This window comes from Lygodium microphyllum, chromosome 9 (genome assembly GCF_053477565.2).
Source record: "Lygodium microphyllum isolate KBCC chromosome 9, Lygodium_microphyllum_v1.1.10, whole genome shotgun sequence".
Classification (NCBI taxonomy): Eukaryota; Viridiplantae; Streptophyta; class Polypodiopsida; order Schizaeales; family Lygodiaceae; genus Lygodium; species Lygodium microphyllum.
Genome location: NC_141143.1, coordinates 101,573,234 through 101,592,726, shown reverse-complemented (window position 1 = coordinate 101,592,726; position 19,493 = coordinate 101,573,234). Strand labels below are relative to the sequence as shown.

At 44.5% G+C, this 19,493-nt stretch overlaps 1 protein-coding gene across 1 annotated transcript in view; it reads right to left on the bottom strand.

Annotated features, from left to right (window-relative positions):
- LOC148031357 (uncharacterized) overlaps positions 1-11,151 on the bottom strand; it is a 35,685-nt gene extending 24,534 nt beyond the window's left edge. The window contains exons 1-2 of the mRNA XM_087684879.1: positions 10,751-11,151; positions 10,318-10,460 (exon numbers count right to left, since the gene is read on the bottom strand). Of these exons, the coding sequence (XP_087541005.1) occupies positions 10,318-10,460; positions 10,751-11,057 (450 nt within the window). The 5' untranslated portion in view covers positions 11,058-11,151. The remainder of the gene's footprint in view (positions 1-10,317; positions 10,461-10,750) is intronic.
- Positions 11,152-19,493: the final 8,342 nt, after the last annotated feature.

Here is a 19,493-nt window from a genome sequence, read left to right as displayed (position 1 = left end):
ATCCACTAGTCCCCACCCTCTGAGACGCTCATCATGCTCCAAAACAAGGGATGAAAGCTCCTCCTAAAGAAGAGTATCCGGAGTCCTCAAAGTCAGAAGACTGGTATCATCCTCTTGAGGGATGCAAGCTCGTCCTGCATATCCTCCACTTTGTTGATACAATCCTTCATGGAAGGAGAGTCATCAACACTAAGCATCCGAAGCTTCTTTTCCAAGGAGATCCTATGGACAAACGTCTTCTGATGATAACGAGACACAAGCTTCTTCCACACCTCCGCCGCAATCTTCAATCTCCGAATATGAACCAAGACAGAATCCTATAAACTCATAAAGAGGAACGATCAGGCTCAACTACACAATTCATCAATGACCCAAGGGCAGGGTCCTCCACGGGGCAAGAAACAGGGACAGGGAAACTCCCAAAGGTCAAAGGTATCATGAATACACTCCACCTTACACTACCACAGAGAATAGTTGGAACCATCCAACTTGTCTTGTTTGGGCAAAGAAGGAAGCACGAATGCCTGTGCAATAGGTGCCATATAAGGCATCCTTATGCCAACAGACCGCACCTTATAAGAAATATGAAGGGAGGGAGAAGGAGAGGGGTGCTCCAAATGAAGAGTCCACATAGGGGACTCAAACCTCCGATAATCTCATCATCACTTAGAAGAATGATGAGAAACCTCATCCTCTGAGTCAATAAAGCCGGAAAAAAGGTCTTAAAACATCCTCAAGGACTTGCAATCACCCCGCAAACAACGTTTGACGACTAGAGAGGAGGAAAACAAAAGAAATCAGCTATCACCTACACCCAAATGGTATTGCCTGTGTCCAAATGGTGTCGCTTGTATCCAGGAGCAGTCGCCTACAATCAAGGACCGTCACCAGGGGGCAGAAGGGCGGAAATTTCTGCATTTTGCTGCCAAATGATGTCGCCTAGCTTGGAGGGCAATCGCCTAGGCAGCAGAGAGGTTGGGAAGCAAGGGAGAGCAGTCGCCTGACCTTGGAAGGTTACATTTGCAGCAAACCCAAATCTGGGGAAGTGTGCCGGTCAATTTAGGGTGGTCTTCACGATGAAAAGCTCCTCCTTGGTCTCTCATTTGGCGATGATACCATGTGAGAGTGCACAGTGGAAGAAGGAGCTCGAACACAAAGAAAGAAGACAGCATGAAGATGAAGGAAGAAATAAATCTGCACTAACTGAAATAAATGCTTAATACAAACAAATGGACTGATCAGTCCCTGCACACAACCCAAGGTGTCAATGAGGGTACCAAATCTGGCCTGAAATGATGACAGCAGCAGCAGCACTAGAGACGGAGTGTGCCCGCAATCGGAGGAGCAGTCTGCAAAAGAAGTGATCTGCCCCAGCCAACCAGCCTACTATAAATAGCAGGAAATGGCCAAAACTGGTCGATCAGCTGCCAGCTGGCTTGCATAAAAATGCAGAAAATAATACAGCTAAGGCAAAAATCAGGGGGACAAGACAATGTCTAACAAAGTGGCCCAAGCTAGGGAACGCTGAAAAATGCTCACAGAAAGCAGGAGGTACACTAAAATGCCAAAGCTCTCATGTCTCCGTCAAACTCTAACAGAAGCTCACAACCAGGAGATGACAAACTGACAACACTAAAAGTGACAAGCTAACATGTACAATCCATTTTTGTGTGAGTCTGACTTTGTCTTTGCTGCTCCTTCTATGTTCAAAGATGTTCCACAAGGTAATCCTTCATCCTTTGTTTTATTTGAGTATGAGTTTGGTGCTTCCCATTGACCTTCACATTTCCTGCCCTTCCCTCCCATCTCTTCACGTTTAAATTCCTCTTCTTTCAATCTAGATCCTTACTTTAGACCTACCATAGGATATCTAGTCTTAGCACACATTGTCTTTGATGCAAATCAAGGTTTTAGGCCATCAATGGACACCCACAAGTATACCACTCTGTACCCTAGAACATCATTAATGGAAATGCCACCATTTAATATTGTGCCTTACACACATCCACAAGAGTGGTACTCTCTATCCTCTGGTCCTATTGTGTGGGGAATCCCCCTCCTGCACACTCTACCACCCTCCTTGGTTGCTCAAACGCATGAATCCCCATCTTGTGCTAATGAGTCACCTCCTTTGAAGGAAACGAGTGGAAAGGAATCATCCCTATATTTAGACCAAATTCTACCTTCCCCAATTGACCCGAAACATGGACCCCGTTCCGATGTCAATGCTCACTCTCCTTCTTTAAACGAAAAAGGAAGAGGTACACTCACACCCTCATAAAGATCCTCTTGGCACTTCTAACCTTTGAAAAATAGGTTTGTACAATTTGCCAAAAACCCAGCCATGTATATGACAATTGTCGCTCAAATGCCAAGGGTTTGAGACCCACAACCAAAATCACCTCATCCCCGAATAAGGATCTTCTACCCACACCAACGTTGAATCCAATCCCCCTTCCTAAACCAACGATCCACCTTGCTAGGGTAGAGGATGACCCCATCTCGACTATGGAGGTAGGACTGAAGGGGCCTTCCCTGATGTGCTCAAGCTCCTAGGTGGAGAAGAGAGTCTAGTCTTAGGCAGAATGCCCTTGGCCTTTTGGCAATACTGATAGTAGTAAGTACCTACTCTTTTTGGAGATAACTTGCCAACCTGATTTTAATCCTACATAGGAGTTACTTTGCTCCTCCTGACTCAATCTTGGCATTGTTCTTTCCACCACCTTGCTTCACCTTTTGGAAAGTCAAGGCCCCACTAAATATTGTGGTTTCTTGTAGAATTGATCGAACGGCCAAGTGCAATGTAGTAGCTAACACTCAAACTCATAGGAGGTGGGTAACTAGGGCTATAAAATAACTTGTAGCATAAAATTAAAATATCTTTGTGGCAATTCATTCATGAACAAAGTGATTGATCATTAGCTAACTTAGGTAAGCCAATGGTGGCGAATTCAATGAGCAAGCACCAATACTCAACCAACTAAACCCTTGGAGCTCATGGTCAACTTTTGATGCGTCTGCGCAGCCCAAGGCGTTAATGAAGGCACCAAATCAAGCTGAATAACGATGACAACAACACCGACAGTGATGGAGACAATGACTGTGATGAAGGCGGAGAGTGTGCAACTTGTTGCCCATATTGGAGGAGAAACAAATTGCAACCACCTAGTGGAGCACCTGTGGGGCAAAAGAATGAGATGAATCTGCCCAGCCCCTAAGTCAACTATAAATAGCTGAAAACCAAAAAATCTGGCCGACTGCTATATGAGGATGGCCGACTGCCAAAACCCTAAAACGGGGAGCGGATCAAGAAAGTTAAGTGGGAGAGGATCTAGAACCCTAATTTTCTATAAATTGGCAACCAGCCCTCCACTCTTTTATAATCTCGTTTTTGCAGATTTCAGGTGTTACCAGCTTGCTGCCCACACCCCGGTCACGGAGGACATCTCAGCCCTTGCTGTCCATCACTGTTCCCTACAGTCTGGCGCCTGTTTCCAACCCTCCACACGCTGATTGCTGCTGTTTCTGCCTAACGACTGACTGCTGTTCATCTGCACTGCTGTCATACAGCCTGCCACGCCAGCAAACTGCTGCATTTGCAGGCTCCAGCTGCTGCCCTGACAGTTTTCTCTCTCCTATCTGCAGTCACTGCAGTCTTTCTCTCTCCTACAAGCTGTCCTGCCTGCGCTTTCAATCTTTCTCCTGTAGGCTCCGCTTTTAGTCTCTCTCTCTCCTACAGGCTGTCCTGCCTGCATTTTTAGTCTCTCTCCTACAGGCTCCGTTTTTAGTCTTTCTCTCTCCTCACAGCTGTCTGCATCAGATCTAGCTTCTCACTGCTGCGTTTGCTGGTGTTTGACATCCAAAGGCTGCCTTGCTGCAATTCGGGATCCATTCGGAGTACGACACACTCTCCAACTCATTACCCTTGCCCTGATCCTAGAGATACAGGAGTTCGAGGTTCAGTATTCATTCACTACATAGTGTGTTTGCTGCATGAGCATCGTATTATTAGTAGTCATATCATTTCATTTATTCATTGTGTTCATTGTCTCTGAGTTACTCTAACCCTAACCCTAACTGTGTTCTTTTTATCAATATGTGCTTTGTCATACGGTTTTTGTTTATGTTTCTGTGTTAGGGTATTTTTCTTTACACCAATTGCATTTAATACAATCAGTTGCACCAAAAAATCTGCAAAATGCTAATGTGGCAGCGATCAGACTGACAAGACACCCCTAGGGCAATTGCAAGGTGACAGAGGCTGCACAAACTCCAAACTACTTGACAAACCTAAGGGAAAATATTGTCAAAGCTCCTATGTTTCCATCATGAAGGGCGAGCAGAAGTGCCCATGTAATATGCGAGACAAAGGAGGTGTATTCAGCAGTAAAGAGTGTGCATAGAGAGTGGAGACTCGAGATCGGTGTGTACCAGTGTGGTACACACAAAGAATAAAAGAATGTATTTATATTTAGGGTACGGTACCCTTACACCCACAAGGGTGCGGTCACATGTACAAGTAAATTTATACACGAAAGAGGGAGTAAAAGGACCTTTACACCCAACAACCTCCCACTTAAAGGTCCTTAGCAAACCCTTTACCGATTCCCACTAGCCGAATGCAATGCTCATGTTGAGCCTTTGCAAGAGTAGGGTTATCTTGTGTTTTGATCTTAGTCAATGTGACTAGACCATCGTCTAGAACCTCTCTAAGAAAGTGACACCACACATCAATATGTTTGGTACATGCACAAAACATGGCATTCTTAGCCAGGCATACAACACTCTTATCACATCCAAGTATAGGTGTTTTGGTGGGCAGCCTAAAATCCTTGACTAAATGACCAAGCCAAACAACTTCTTTCGAAGATTTAGTGACTAAAATATATTCAGCCTCCGTGGCAGAAAGTGCTACTATTTTTTGTAATCTACAGCACCAAGAAATGGCCCCACCAATTAAGGTAAATATGTACCCGCTAGTAGACTTGTGAGTATCCAAGCCACCTACCATGTCTGCATCACAATATCCCTGTGGATCTAACATACACTTTCCATAGCAAATACATTTTCTTTGTGTGCTCCTTTAAGGTACCGGAAGATGCATTTCATAGCCTCCCAATGTGCTTTGCCAGGATTTGACATAAATGGTAAATGTCATTGTTCAAAGAGCACAAGAGCAAAACTTAAGGCTAGACTGACCTAGAAATCTGAGAATTTCCAAAAATTACAGCAAGCACCATGCTGTAATTAGCAAATCTAATCACACTATCAAAATTGTCCAATGTACACATTGTCCAATGCACAAACAGTGCTCAGCATCACACAAAATGCAAAAGCCCCAAATTTTTGTTGTCCAAAATGCGCTAATTCAGTCTATTGCAGACTGACCCTAATGTACATTTGCCAATGTTTGAGCTGAATTCAAAAGCCCCAAATTTCTGGCCCAAAAATCAAGAAATCTCTGCAATAAGTGTGTCCCAGACACGTACAAAAATAGAGATAGGCTGCCCGAGCACAAGCCCCTCTCTAAAGATCAAATCTGAATTAATAAATTAATAAATTTTGCTTTTTACCTCTGATACTAACTGTGCAGAGCTGAACCAGGGCGTTGTTGGAGCTGGAGGCAAACCTATGGTGGTAGCACAGTTGCAAGACCAGGCAGGCGAACCCAGCAAAGCAGGAACAGGGCGCAAGTGGATGAACTAGGGACTCACATGTCGCTGGCGCAAGTGGCTGAGCAGGTGGCTCAGCTAGCAGCTCTATCAGCGTAGGTGATTGGAGGCTAGGGCGGCATCAAAACTACGGCTGGAGATGGCAGCGTTCAGCTGGAGCAGACGCAAGGAGCTAAAGGCTGACAAGTGCAGGCCAAGTGGTAGCGCAGGTGGCACTGGCGGGCCTGCAAGTGGCGGATAGGACAAACGGGCGGCAACGCTAGTGGCGCTGGCTGCTGGCAAGACCTGGTGGTGGCACTAGTGGAGCTGCCGAAGATGGCCGAGAGCTCAGCTAAGCTAAAGCTTTGCTCTAATACCAAAAGTGAGAGGAAGCACAAAGATCGAAGCTCAACTAAGAGTACAATTGACAGTGAAGAGAGTGTGAGAGTGAAGACACGACTCCCAATGCAATCTTGAAAAGAGTGTAATGTGCAAGTACATAGTACAGCCCGTAAACCATAGGGTTGTTAACGTGTGTTCACACCCAAAAGGTGTAAAACACGATGAGTGCCCAAACTGTGTAACATAAGCACATAAAACAAAGGAGAATAAAACTAGGGGAAAAAACCTCTCGTAAAGAGAGTAAGAAGTGTCTCAATGTCCTACTGACGATCACCAACACTCCTCTATGAGTGTAGGCAAGAGTCAAACCCAACAAGACTAAGTTTATGGAAAGTTTCAAGGCACAAATTGGGAATAATTATTGCTAATCATTATCTCAAGTGCTGGAAATCAGAATTCCCCCTCTTCATTCTCCCTTATCTTTGATAGGATGATGTGGAATCTTGCATTGAAAATTGTAGATTTGAGCCTCGAATTTGAACTTGATATGCTGATTGGGGATTTTGCTTACCTTCATCAAAAGGGCAACATTGGGATCAATGCATGCATGCCTCAATGATTAAGAAGGTTGCTGATGTAAATTCAATTTGTGGTAGCAAAATGGGTGATATTCTAGAGGTCTATATGAGGGCTGAGTTGCATCCAACTAGAAGAGTATTCAGTTTGGGCTTTCCTAATTGTTGACTCAAGGGACAAATTGGATTTTATGATTCTCGGTTACAAAGAACCACAAGATATTCTAAATGTTGTAAGAGAACTAACTCAGCCAAAAGAAGTTGGAAACTCAAGAGCATCTCTCTCAAGTTCCAGGCAAGGCTTGACATCTTCCCAAGATTTGTGTCAAATCTCATTTGTAACAAGATTTTTGGAATTAATGTAAAAAGAAATACCACAAGGGACAATCAACATTTTCGGGGTCAATTGGGTATCAGCTCATCTCAATTTCATAGGGCGATTTAGCCTAAAAGGTAAATTCTTGATTTTTTAATTTATCATTTATTTCATGAAAGCATTTTAGGGTTCCACTGCCCTTCTCTAAAAAGGAAGAATGATTTCAGCTCCCCTGCTGTCTACAACTTCCTTCCAGCCAGGCGACCTATTTTGGAGAGCTTCTTTGCCTAAGCATCTTCTTCACCATCTCACCCTGCTGCCTACTCCCTATGTACTGCCTGGTCTGCTTCTCCAGCTGGTATAGATGCATTTACTGCTCCCTGCAGCCAACCAGCTCGTCAGTGATCTTCTGCAGCATTCCACTTCAGTCTACACTGCATTTCGTTGCAGCCCAGCATCTCCCACACCTCCTGCAGCTGCCACCTTCACCATAGGATCTGTGTTTTGGTGCTGGTGGTCATTACAGCATAGTCATGTGGAACGGGAAATGGGAACGGGAACAAAGAGGACCATGAATTGCCATTCCATATAGTCACATGCAATAAGATCTGTGTTTTGCTGCTGGTGGTCATTACAGCATAGTCATGTGGAACGGGAAATGGGAACAAGAACAAAGAGGACCATGAGTTGACATTCCATATAGTCACATGCAATAAGCATGAAATGGGAATTGGGAACAGGGAATGGGGATGGGCAACCCAAAAATGGCCATTCCATGTGACTATGCATTACAGAACTGATGTACCTGCATTTACAGACAGGACAAGGGGCCCATGCCGGTCGCCCATCTGCTGATCCAGTTTCAAACTGCTGACATCATCACAACCCTGGGACATGTGTTTTGCTGCCCTACAGCTGCCTACACTGCTGCTCACTCAGTCATCGTCAAACTTCATCAGACTGCTGCAGTTGTGTTTCAGGACCCATTCAAGTACAAAACACTCTCACACCTTCTCCAAATGCCTCTACATCGGTCCTCCAGACACAGAGGTTTGAGGCCCTTTGATTGTATCAACTTCGTTCTCCTTATCATTTACTATCATTAAGCATTCTACAAACTCTATGCTCCATGTTGTCGTATACGTTAATTTTCTGTTTTTGCCATACCATTTCTTTACAAACATGTGGACCACGACAAGCCCCCCACCTATGCTCCTCCTCTTCCCGAGTCCATTTCTAAGATGTGTTCCTTGTCTAGCCCTCTTGGCACCCCAAGTGCAAGCTCTTGGCCTTCCAAATATTTCCTCTGATCAAAAGCTAGATGGGACCAATTGTGCCATTTGGTCATGCAAAATCAAGACCATCCTTGAAACATTCGACCTATGGGAGGTTATTGTCCCTCTCCCTCAACCTATTGTGGAACCTCACATTGGTTCTCCTAATTTGGTGGCTCTCTAGGATAGGCTCACTTTTATGCCAACTACACTATTAAAATATTCGTTCACGTTAGACACATCCACTAACAAAGCTTGAACCCAATTGTCTTTCCTATACTAGGTCAATAAATTTGTGCATCAAATGACCCTCAAGATAAGGCTCCTCTTACAATTAAATTGTTGCTTCCACAAGCGCTTATGTAGAATCATCCGCTTTCAAATCAAATAGACTGCAAGTCTACTTCTTTAAGGATAGTGCTCACTCATTGTTGAAATCGTTACTTCGTCCTATTTATAGGCAGCCCCTACAAAGCATTGTAAACATTACACGGCATAGAGAACAAAATCCAAACAAACTAATACAAAGATGGCTCTGTCCACTTGTGCACTTCCACTATGAAGCTTAATGGGTGATCTAGACAGATGATAGACAAAGAGCTTAAGGTTAGCTAGAAGAATTCTAATTGGGTGAAAGATAGATTAATGATGGCTTTGGAGGAGTCTTCATTTTACAGCCCACGAAGGCAGTGAGGTCAACTTATCCAACATACCATATTATGACTTCCCTAGTCAACTAGAGAACATAGATCTCATCTGACATATAACTTAAGACTCAACCAATGTCCAAGCTCACACATGGCTTCTCCTCATAATGGAGACGTTTGAGCACCATGGATCATCAATGGCACATTACAAGGGTGGGGCATGAGGCATATCTAACACCCCCCACGATCTTGATTGATCAATATCTTCACATCCTTGCTGCATTGTATCTTGCCTTTATCCATCCACACAACTATCAATTGTTTAGGGTTCATCTTGTCACATTCAGTTCGACCATTTCACACTAGATTTTTGTTCATTGTGGTTGGGGAGTGTGAGGGGACTAAGCTCTTCCAAATTGTTGATCATTAAAGACTGTTGCGAATACACTTTGTAAAAACCGTAGATAAGAGTAACCTTACCTAGTAGCTGTGGATATGTTGTCAAGTGGCATTATTTCCAAGGATGATGGCCTTAAATGGGTTCTATCATGTGACATCAAGGAGATGACACCCTTCAATCATTCTCCCTTGATGCTAAGGTACATTTTCAAGGGGATGTTTGCCTTAGATGATTCTCCCTCATGTGGAGAGTTAAAAAGGATGGTTGTCGTTGCATGATCATTTATGTGGGCGATATGGCAACAACACAGCTTGTGGAAGGACAAGTTTAGAGTTTGAATCCACCATTTGGCTCCCATAGTTGCCAAAAAGCATAGCGAAAAACACATACAAGAAAGGACTTGAGAATGAACTAAGTTCATTCAATCTAGCAAGACTCTGAATTCCACAATGACTATGCACACAATTCACATCCAATTTGCACAACATGATGAATCAATCCTCGAGCCTAATGAAAAAACTTGTATAGAGGCCATCACTGTGCCATAATGCAGCTTACACTCCAAAGAGAAAATAGAACACATTGTCTCTAAAGGATTCTTTTACTTCCAATTCACTTCTCAAAAACTGTCTAAGATTGTGCACACAGTAAAATGCAGCAGCAGTCCCTAGCCTTGGTCATACTGACACAATCTTTACAACAACATGGGAAAGGCAAACAGCCATATGCCACAACCTCTACTATCATGAAGAAAATATAGAAAATAATAAAGCATGAAGAGAAATAAGAGCCCAAAAAGTGACTAGGACACTGCTCCCTGCCAAGACTCCAGGGCAGCTCACATCTGGAGATGCCCTAGCTACTGGTAGCTTCAACACTACCAATAGCATAACAATTGTTTACTAAGCTAACCACTCCAGGTGACAGCATTCTGTTGGCCAAGTGCTGTTTACAAACCCCCTGATCCACGCAATTAATATTATATGTGAACAGATCTATAAGTTTGACAGCGCTAACAGATGGTACAAACAACTCACAGCTGACAAATAGTGCAAAGAGCTGCCAATTATTGAGAGTGCAACCGATCATAAACCAAGTGGTGACATCCAGACCTGAATGCCATTCTTGATGAGCTTAGCTTCAAGGCTCTGAAAAACACTGTTTCTATCTGGAGAGATCTGGTTAGTCACCCACTGTACTTCACCTCCAGCTTTGTTAAGCAGCACTGCAAGCTCCATAAGCAGCAGTGGTCCTCCTGGAATCCCAATGTTTGTTTTCAAATCAGTGTAGTGCAAAAAAGACAGAGAGCCACGAATAGGGTATGCACGACCACAATAGGGATACTGAATTGCAAACTAGAGTAAGATCTGCTTCAACATCTGCTTCAAAATCACTACGTTTTGATTTGGGATCATCACCATTCAGAGAAACAATGAATGGAAACTAACTACGACAACTGTATTATCAGTCGGATTAAGATCTGGTTCGGATGAAAGAACTGTTACAATAATCACAAGGAAGCGAAGGTGTTTGCGTGCATCTGACCCGTCAAGGTGAGTTCGTGGGACACCAGGAGCACACGCTTTCCTGCCATGAACTCCAACCCGTTAGACTCTTCGATTTGTGCAGGCCGAGGAGGATGGTGGCTCGCTGCATTTTTGCAAGAGGTGGATGGTCGGGCCATCAGAAGGAGAGCGGAGGCCGACAAGACAGCCAGAAATGCCAGGAGCATGTAGTGCCGAGAGGCGAAGCAATCCCTGCCCATTATTACCACAGAGGGCTTGGCCTTTGGCGAGCTGCTGCCATCTTCGGGCTTCGGCGATGGCTGCAGCAGTACTCGTTGATGCATCATCACTCCCAGCCTACATGCATGTGAGTGTCACACTGGTCAGTGTTATGCTTGATCGTAAGGAAATTGTAGTGTTACACTGGTCCAGCCGCCGCGCACTTGGATCATAATGAATTAATATTCACTAAAAGCCACGGTTTATTGTAAAATGGAGTGCAACAAAGTTTTTAGAAATGTTTAAAACAACAAACTTCACAAAAACTTTTAGTTATAAAAATAGCAAATGAATTGCAACAAAGGTTTTGGAAATCTTTAAAACATCAACTTCACAAAAACTTTTAGTTATAAAAATAGCAAATGCATCATTTATATCGTTTAAGGAAGGTATATCGAAGCAAATCCTTGAAGCACTACATGACTGTTACAATGTTACAAGACATGTTATGGACAAGGATCATGCAGCTACAAGACATGTCACGGACAAGAATCACGCACACGCAGCTAAGAGGAAGCTGAGAAAGATCACGGAAGCCCCAAGTCAAAAAGTGAATGAAGAAGCTCATTCTGCCCAGGCACAGGAAAAGTAGAGGAGAAGGCAAGCTCAGAAAAAATATGGGACCCATTGAATATTCTAGCAAGGCTCTCTCAAGGATGAAGGAGGTCCTCTCAAAGATGAAGGACGCTCTCTCAAGGATGAGGGAGAACCTCTGAGGACTCTTGTAAGGAAAGTGCGAGGCGCAATGTAATTCATTTTATAAGAGTTCCAGGCTCCCTACTATGCAAGTTATAAAGTCTAAACGGACATGGGGGAAGGGATAACGCAACTAGAAGGGAATGGAAAAAGAGGACCTTGGCAAGATGCCCGGTCATGTAAAAAAGGAGATGGGTGCCCAAGGGTTTTAGGGTTTTGTATATAAACTCAAAAAATGAATAAAAAGCTCATTCTTTGGTGTGTGGCAAAAGTGAACTCTTCTTCTTCTCTCCTTACTTGCTTGTGTGTGTTGGAGAGAGGGAGTGTGAGGGAGTCAGGAAGTGAGTTTGTGAGGGTGAGGGATCGTGGAGAAGAAGCTCTCCGTTATCTTCGCTCTTCTTCTTCTCTTCTCTTTTCTTCTCTTCTCTTGCGCACGGCAATGTAGGATGGAGCTCGAAGAAGGAGGCTTGAGCTTGCATCTCAAATCATGGACCTACCGGCTTGCTTGAGGGATTGAGCATGAGCTCCCACTACATTTTGGTTCTGTTGTGCCAGGACCAACGGATTCAAGCTTGAGCACTTGCATGCCTCAAATCAAGCGTTGAAGTATGGTTGCCTCCCCAAACATATGCTTAAGATAGGTAGGAGATTTGGCCTTTTTAATCTTCAAAACAAGTAAGTATTTGGGTTTTTTATGAGCAGACAAGTAGGATCAATCATTTCAGTAATTATATTTTGATTTTTGTTGCATTTAGAGTAGGATATGAGCAAGAAATAGAAGCAAAAAGCTTTTAGGGTTTATGCTGTAAAATAAGCCAAAACATGTCAAAATCAAGGGGAAAACCGGGATGCACTTCATTGACAAGGCTTCAACACTAGCGAGACAACACTTAGGCATTAGGGCAAGGGCTTAAGACCCAAGGAAGGGGCGTGGAAGGCTCATTTTCAATTTCTACAGTAGAGAGAGAGAGAGAGAGAGAGAGAGAGAGAGAGAGAGAGAGAGAGAGAGAGAGAGATTAAGAGTGAGAGAGTCACTTGGAGCTTAGGGCAAATCAATCAGTTGCCATAGGAGTTTTCCGTGTGTATCAGGTACATAGAACCCTCCCTATGTATGCATTCTTATATTCTGGAGCCCCTTCCTTATGGGTGTAGCCACAATTCGAATTGTTGTTGTCACTATTTGCGTGCCAGTGGAATCAGACATGGTCCACAGGGGTCCGATTCCCAAAATCGAATACTCGAACATCCAATTCTTGGAATTCGAACATTCAAACTAACTTGACTTGTCCGATCAAACATTGTCCGATCCTAAGAATTAGACTATCCCTCACCTATCCAATTGGACATTCACCCCCTCCGATTGGGACAATTGAACTCATTAGCATCGAACTTGGATACTCGACCATCAGCCACTCGAATAGACGAAAATCAAACGCTTAGCACTTGGATACGCCAGAATCGGATACTCCGAAATTGGACTGCCAAAATCGGATGTTCGACTCTGAGAATCGAACACTATCAAATCGGGCTAGAATTTTGACAAGAGAGATTGACAAATCTAGCACATCCAAGGCAAGGCAAAACACCTCCCACAACCAAGGAAGGCTCTGAAAGCCTTACAAACAAAATTGACCCTAGAAATCATAGCCAGACGACTAGACACGATCATTGACAGTCACGTTAACTTTTAGTTCCTATTAGAACCGTGAGATTGACCCTAGACCCCCATTTGGCCATGATTGAGCTGAGTAGGATAACACAAACCCTAGAGACTAGAGAGAGTGGCCAATGACTGACTGTAAAGCCCTATTCAGCTAAGAACTCGATCGGAGTGCGGAAGCTACACTTATTATCTTATGCTCTCACCCACATTGTTTTCGACACTTGAAGTCCACTTGGGAAAACTAAAAGCCTAATTTTACACAGTGCATGGAAAAAAGAAACATGCACGCATTGAGTGAACTAAAATTGAGGGTTGGCTGTCAATAAAAAGGAACACACTGATACCTAATTAACAGAACGAATCCACCAATAGGAGGTGGCACTCAAACCTAGACACGGGATCAAGCAACCCTGATTAGTAGGGCCAAGTGACAGACACAACACGAAAGGCCAGATGCATCGAGGGAGCAACACCATTGAGAACGCAACACTACCCAACCTGATCAACCTCATCAACAACTTGGTGGAATAGGAGGCCGCAAACATGGCAGAGTCCAGTATACACCGCGAACACGAAGAGTTTGACCTAGGAGATTTCCTGGTCAAAATCCAGCACATGATGAATGCATACAACACACAAACCAAGGTAGACCACCATGGCACTACATCGAAAGACATCATAGTGGACCTTGAAGAGGAAAGAAAACTGGCCCAAAAAGTCTAGCAAGGCATAGCAACATACAACTAGTGATAATAGGCTAGGAGATTGCCGCAGAGCATAGAAATGCGAGAAGTCTAGTACATGCTAGCCCTAGCAAATAGAAACTGAATAGGACCAAATGTAGAAAGGGAGAGAGCACTAGAGGCAGACTTAACGTTGAAGGAACTTCTCACAAAGCCACTAATAGACAACACATCGGCAGAGCAAAGCGCTACAACGCTAGCAACATTGTTGCTGGTAGGATTAGGAGTTAACTAGGGCTCCAAGAGCCAATCAAGAATCCCTGTAGTTGCAAAACAACTAGATAAGTACCAACTGAGCAACGACCCGTATAGTTTTGTAGAGTAGTTCGAGCAGCAAGTCTATGAGGCTAATGGCCTCAGGGATCTTGCCCAACTCTCACAAGATTTCGACCTATGCTTAAGCAATAAAGAACGGATGCGGTACACTAGTTTGGACAATGTTGAACGCAATGACTTTAACCCTCAAGAGTCTCTTCATCAAAAGGTTCTCTGAGGTGGGATACTCTGACAACCTCATAGTTAGATTGATGAATGTCAAGCAGAAGGACAATGAGGATATCTGAGACTATGTCACCCATGTGCGGAGTCTTTTCAAGAGAATCCCAGTTGTAGAGAGACCTAGCAAATGAGCGGTCTCCACTATGTTCAATCATAAGTGGAATCCGCCCGCTGAAGAGCTTTACAAGACCTTGATGAGCAACTCAACCCTACAAAGGGATGTGCTAGCTAAGGTCTTCGAAGAAGCCATACGAGTGGATGATCTACTCAAAGAGAGGATCTCAAGACCCACAACCCGAGACAGCACTACTCGTGAAACCTCAAGAAGAACTCCGACGAATCCAGCCAAGGGACCCAAGACAAAGAAAAGAATGTTGATCAGAGCCAGGAGTTGGCAGACGTGAAGCTAGAGTTGGCTAAGTTGTAGGAGATGATGAGAAGGCCTATGCAGTCCCATGTCCAATGTGTGTATTGTGGTGGGAACCACCTTCTAGCTGAGTGTCAGGACCCAAGATTTCGACCTTGCACCAACTGCGGTAGGTTTGGCCATGACGCCATGCATTGTAGACTACCACGAAGACTCCCATATCCGCAACCTTACAACCAACCTTACCTAGGGAATAGACCTCCGAATTCCCAGCACCTAACAATACAAAGCCAGCCATCCCTAGGATAGAGATCAATCCCACAGGCATATCTTGGCCGCTCAGACCCTAACATAGCCCATCCACCAAGTGATGCTCCACTCCACTACGTGGAAGAGCCTAATGATGAGGAGCCCTATGTGAACCCTTACGTCTCATACAATGAAGAGGGCAATTCAGTTCTCATAGACTATCAGCCAATGGTGGTGATGGTGTTAGGAAGAGGGAGAGGCAGAGGCTTAAGATGGCAGACCACCCAAGAACTGAGGACTTGTGGTCACCCAGGACACATCTCCTCATGCTGCCCCAAGAAGGACCAAGCTAACCAAGATAAGGCTGATCTCATATGTGCAGAGTGTGGAATCACTCATCTCTTTGCTGATTGCTCTAAGTGTGGAAGCCATCCTGTAGCTCGACAATTGTCTTTTTTGTTCCACTGGGACTGTTCGGCGTCGAGACACACGACGGGGAGGCCACGCCCATCCTATTGCATGTCATGACACACACACACAGACGAGGCAGGTCGGCATATAATTGCTAGGGCCTAGCAACCTAGATGCAACCCCAATCAGAAAGAAAGTCATAGGCGAAGAAAGAAGAGAAGTGAGGCAAAGGTCACATTGAAAACCGAGAGCGCAACGACACTGCCTGTCAGAAAGAAAGTTACAAACGTTGAGGCTGAAACATCCGCCCCAAAGACGGTTGAAAAAAAGAGTGCTAAGGTAGGGGAGTACCCCAACCTGAAGCGCCAACTCGAAGCCATAGAAAAGGTCAAGGAGTGGGTAAGAGAAGCCCAGGAACACCTAAAGGATATTGAGCCCATCTTGAAGGATGAGATCGATGATCTCTCTAGTATGAGCACACTAGTCTCTCCCACACAATCAAGAAGCATGTTTGCATCTCAAATTGTACTGCCTAGATAGAGCCTAAATGCCACGAGGTAGTAAACCAGTCAAAATTATGGGCCAAGAAGAGCAAAATTAGGGGACAAGCAATCAGCGTGAGTAGTCTTCTCACAACGTTGGTAACCACCCCTGTAACCCTGAGCTTAAGAGACCTGCTTAGGTAGCAACCAACTCTATGGTAGGAGCTAAAGTAATGGGTGGAAGGATTGGCGGAGCAAACTCTCGTCGACTTGCAAGACCATGATGTAGTAATGCAAATACCGAGCCTGATATGCTACACTCAATGTCCAAATCATTGCATATTAATGCTTTCTAGGAAGGCACCAAAATGCATGCGGTCTTACCAATCCTAGCTCTAGGTGACACCATGAGGAAAGGGATTGTAGACACAAGGGGAGGAGTCAGTGTACTCAGCCATGCAATACTCCAAGCTTGGGGTAACCCGCCTATCGATGATGCCAAGTTCAATGCCACGATGGCTAATGGAACAAAAGTGAAGCCTTTTGGAGTGCTGAGAAATTGGCCATTGAAGATTGCAGGAGTTCGATTGTCCATGGACTTTATAGTCATGAAAGAAGTGGATTACAATACCCTGTTAGGCCAACCATGGGTGGATGCACAATGCACAAGCCATAGAAGACTAGGTGTGATGGTCCTCGGCCCTCAAATACCCCTATGGGGCCCTCTCTTGATCCCGTCTAGGCTCCAGAGAAGCACTAGATCCATTCCCCAACCCAGCCATATCAACATCTTAACACGTCATGGGACACCCCAACGCAACATGGAACGCGACACATTTTATAATATGCTCACTTATTTGCAGAAAGACCCATCTTGAGGGCAGCATGTCATATTCACATTAAGAAAGTATGTACATGGTAGCCGGAGGCGCAACAAGGGACCTTGTCATGGATGGAGGGTGGAGCTATCAACACACTACAACATGATGACTCAAACCACGTGGGATGAGGGAGCTACAAGAGCTCTCCTGAGGTAATGGTCTGATCTTCCTAGGCAATCAAATGGAAGCAGTAAGAGTGGAGATGGATACTTGAAAGACTACACCAATCGACCTAGACACTATCTCGACTATGGTCGACGACGACACTCAGGTTAGGAAATATTACGGGCCACTAGCTAAGTATATCCCTTGCCCTGAGGATAAGCGAGATTGAATGCATGTGTTAGCCACAATCGATCTGCCATTCTCAGATAACAAGGAATACGAGCAAGCTGCTAAGGCAGTCAATAAGCTCAAAGACACACCCTCAGTGCCAATTTGCATGATGCCTAGGAGCTCCCATGGGCGACTTGCCTCCTCTGTCATGTTCCACATCCATAACAACAAACGAGACCTCCACAAGATCTTAAAACACCTAACATATAAATTAGTTGGTAACCTAGTCGCAAATCTTAAACCGCTCAAGGATCTCTTGGATGAACCCAAGTGGCAATGGACCAAGGTGCATGACGTAAACTTGATGTACAATTGAGCCTTAACCACCGATGACAAGGAACCACACATGGGAAATGACAATCAGTAAGATGAGGATGAGTTCGACGATGAGTACAAAGAGTGTTGTTCCTCCAATGACGAGAGTGGAGAAGAGATCAACACGATAGAGTACGACATGGAGAGGCATGAGATTGAACAAATACAGGCAGACTTCAAATCATAGAAAAATAGCCTCTTCACAATCACAAAAGGAGTCACACAAATAGGTTGCGATCGCACTTGGTTGGAGCATATAGGAGCTATTGATTATGAATGAGTGGGTCTTGCCTGACCAAGTGCCACACCGATACTCAGAATGGAATCAACATCTAAGCTACGATCCCTTAGAGAGACTTCCTCTTCTAGCAAAGACAGAGAGTTTGACTCCAAGTCAGAGGTAAGCTCAGACACTAACCCTGAGATATCCCGACCACCTAAGACCAAGCGCACCAAAGGAGACCTAGCGATTCACCTAAGGCGCCGAAGGTTGAAGAAGGAAAAGGGGAAATAGCCTAGGAATCTACAAGCTGAGGAGTAGAGGAAGCCTCAAGACCTACCAAAATGATTCACGAGATTCAAGAAGGGTGAGAGGACAGTGGTCTTGCTAAGGGCCAAAAGACAAGGGCAAGCGAGCGAGCCTATAGAAGGACCTGCCAAAGTTAAGGAGGTCAACCTAGCTGAGGAAGGGGAGACAACCTGACTTGTTTTTATGACCAATGACTTGACCAAGGAAGAGGAGGCAACTCTCATTGCTCTCTTGCGAGAATACATAGACGTATTCGCCTAGTCCCTCAATGAGCTAAGAGGGGTAGATCTGAGTATAGTGACTCATAACATCCACCGCAATGCCAGTCAAGCAACGACCATATCCAATGAATCCCAAACATGCTCATGCTATCAAGGAGGAAATGGATACTGAGAGCATGATTCATTTATGAGATTGAGCACATGGATTGGGTGTCACCCATAGTGATTATAATGAAGAAGTCAACTACAAGAAAGTCAACGCTACCACAAAGAGAGACAATTATCCGCTACCATACAGTAAGCATATGCTCGAGAGGGTGGCTGGTAAAGAGGCCTATAGTTTCCTGGACGGCTTCTCCGAATACAAGACTGCCTTTGCTATCGAGTGGGGCGCCTTCGCCTACATAGTCATGCCCTTTGAGTTGATGAACACACCAGTCACATTTCAAAGGCTCATGTGTGCCATTTTCAAAGATATGCTTTGGCAAGGGTTAGAGATATTTATCAACAATCTATCTGTCCACTCCACTTGGAAGACACACTTGGGAAAGCTCTGAGCAGTCTTTGATAGATGTAGATTGTATCGTCTCTCATTGAACCCCTTGAAGTGCCAATTCTGGGTGAAGCACAGATGCATCCTAGGGCACATGGTGTCAAAGGATGGCATTGTCATCAACTTCTCTAAATTTAGGGCTCTCGTCGATCTTCCACCACCAATCAACTACAAGGGAGTGCACTGCTTGCTCTGCCATACAAGGTACTACCGAAAATTTGTATTAAACTATGCATTAATCGCTAGGCCTCTATACAAATTATTGGTGATATTTGAATGGGCCGAGGAACGCTAGTGCACTTATGAAGAATTGAAGAAGTCTCTAACCACAACACCAATCTTACGAGCCCTAGACTAGACCATAACCTTTCACGTTTATATTGATGCCTTAAAGTTTGCCATGGGGCTGTGTTGTGCCAGCCAGGTGAATATAATTTGGACTATCCAACGAGCTTTGCTAGCAGACAACTCATAGATATTGAGATCAACTACTCCACCACGGAGAGGGAAGGGTTAGCCATGGTGTTTATTGTGAAGAAATTTTGGCATTAGCTTTTGGC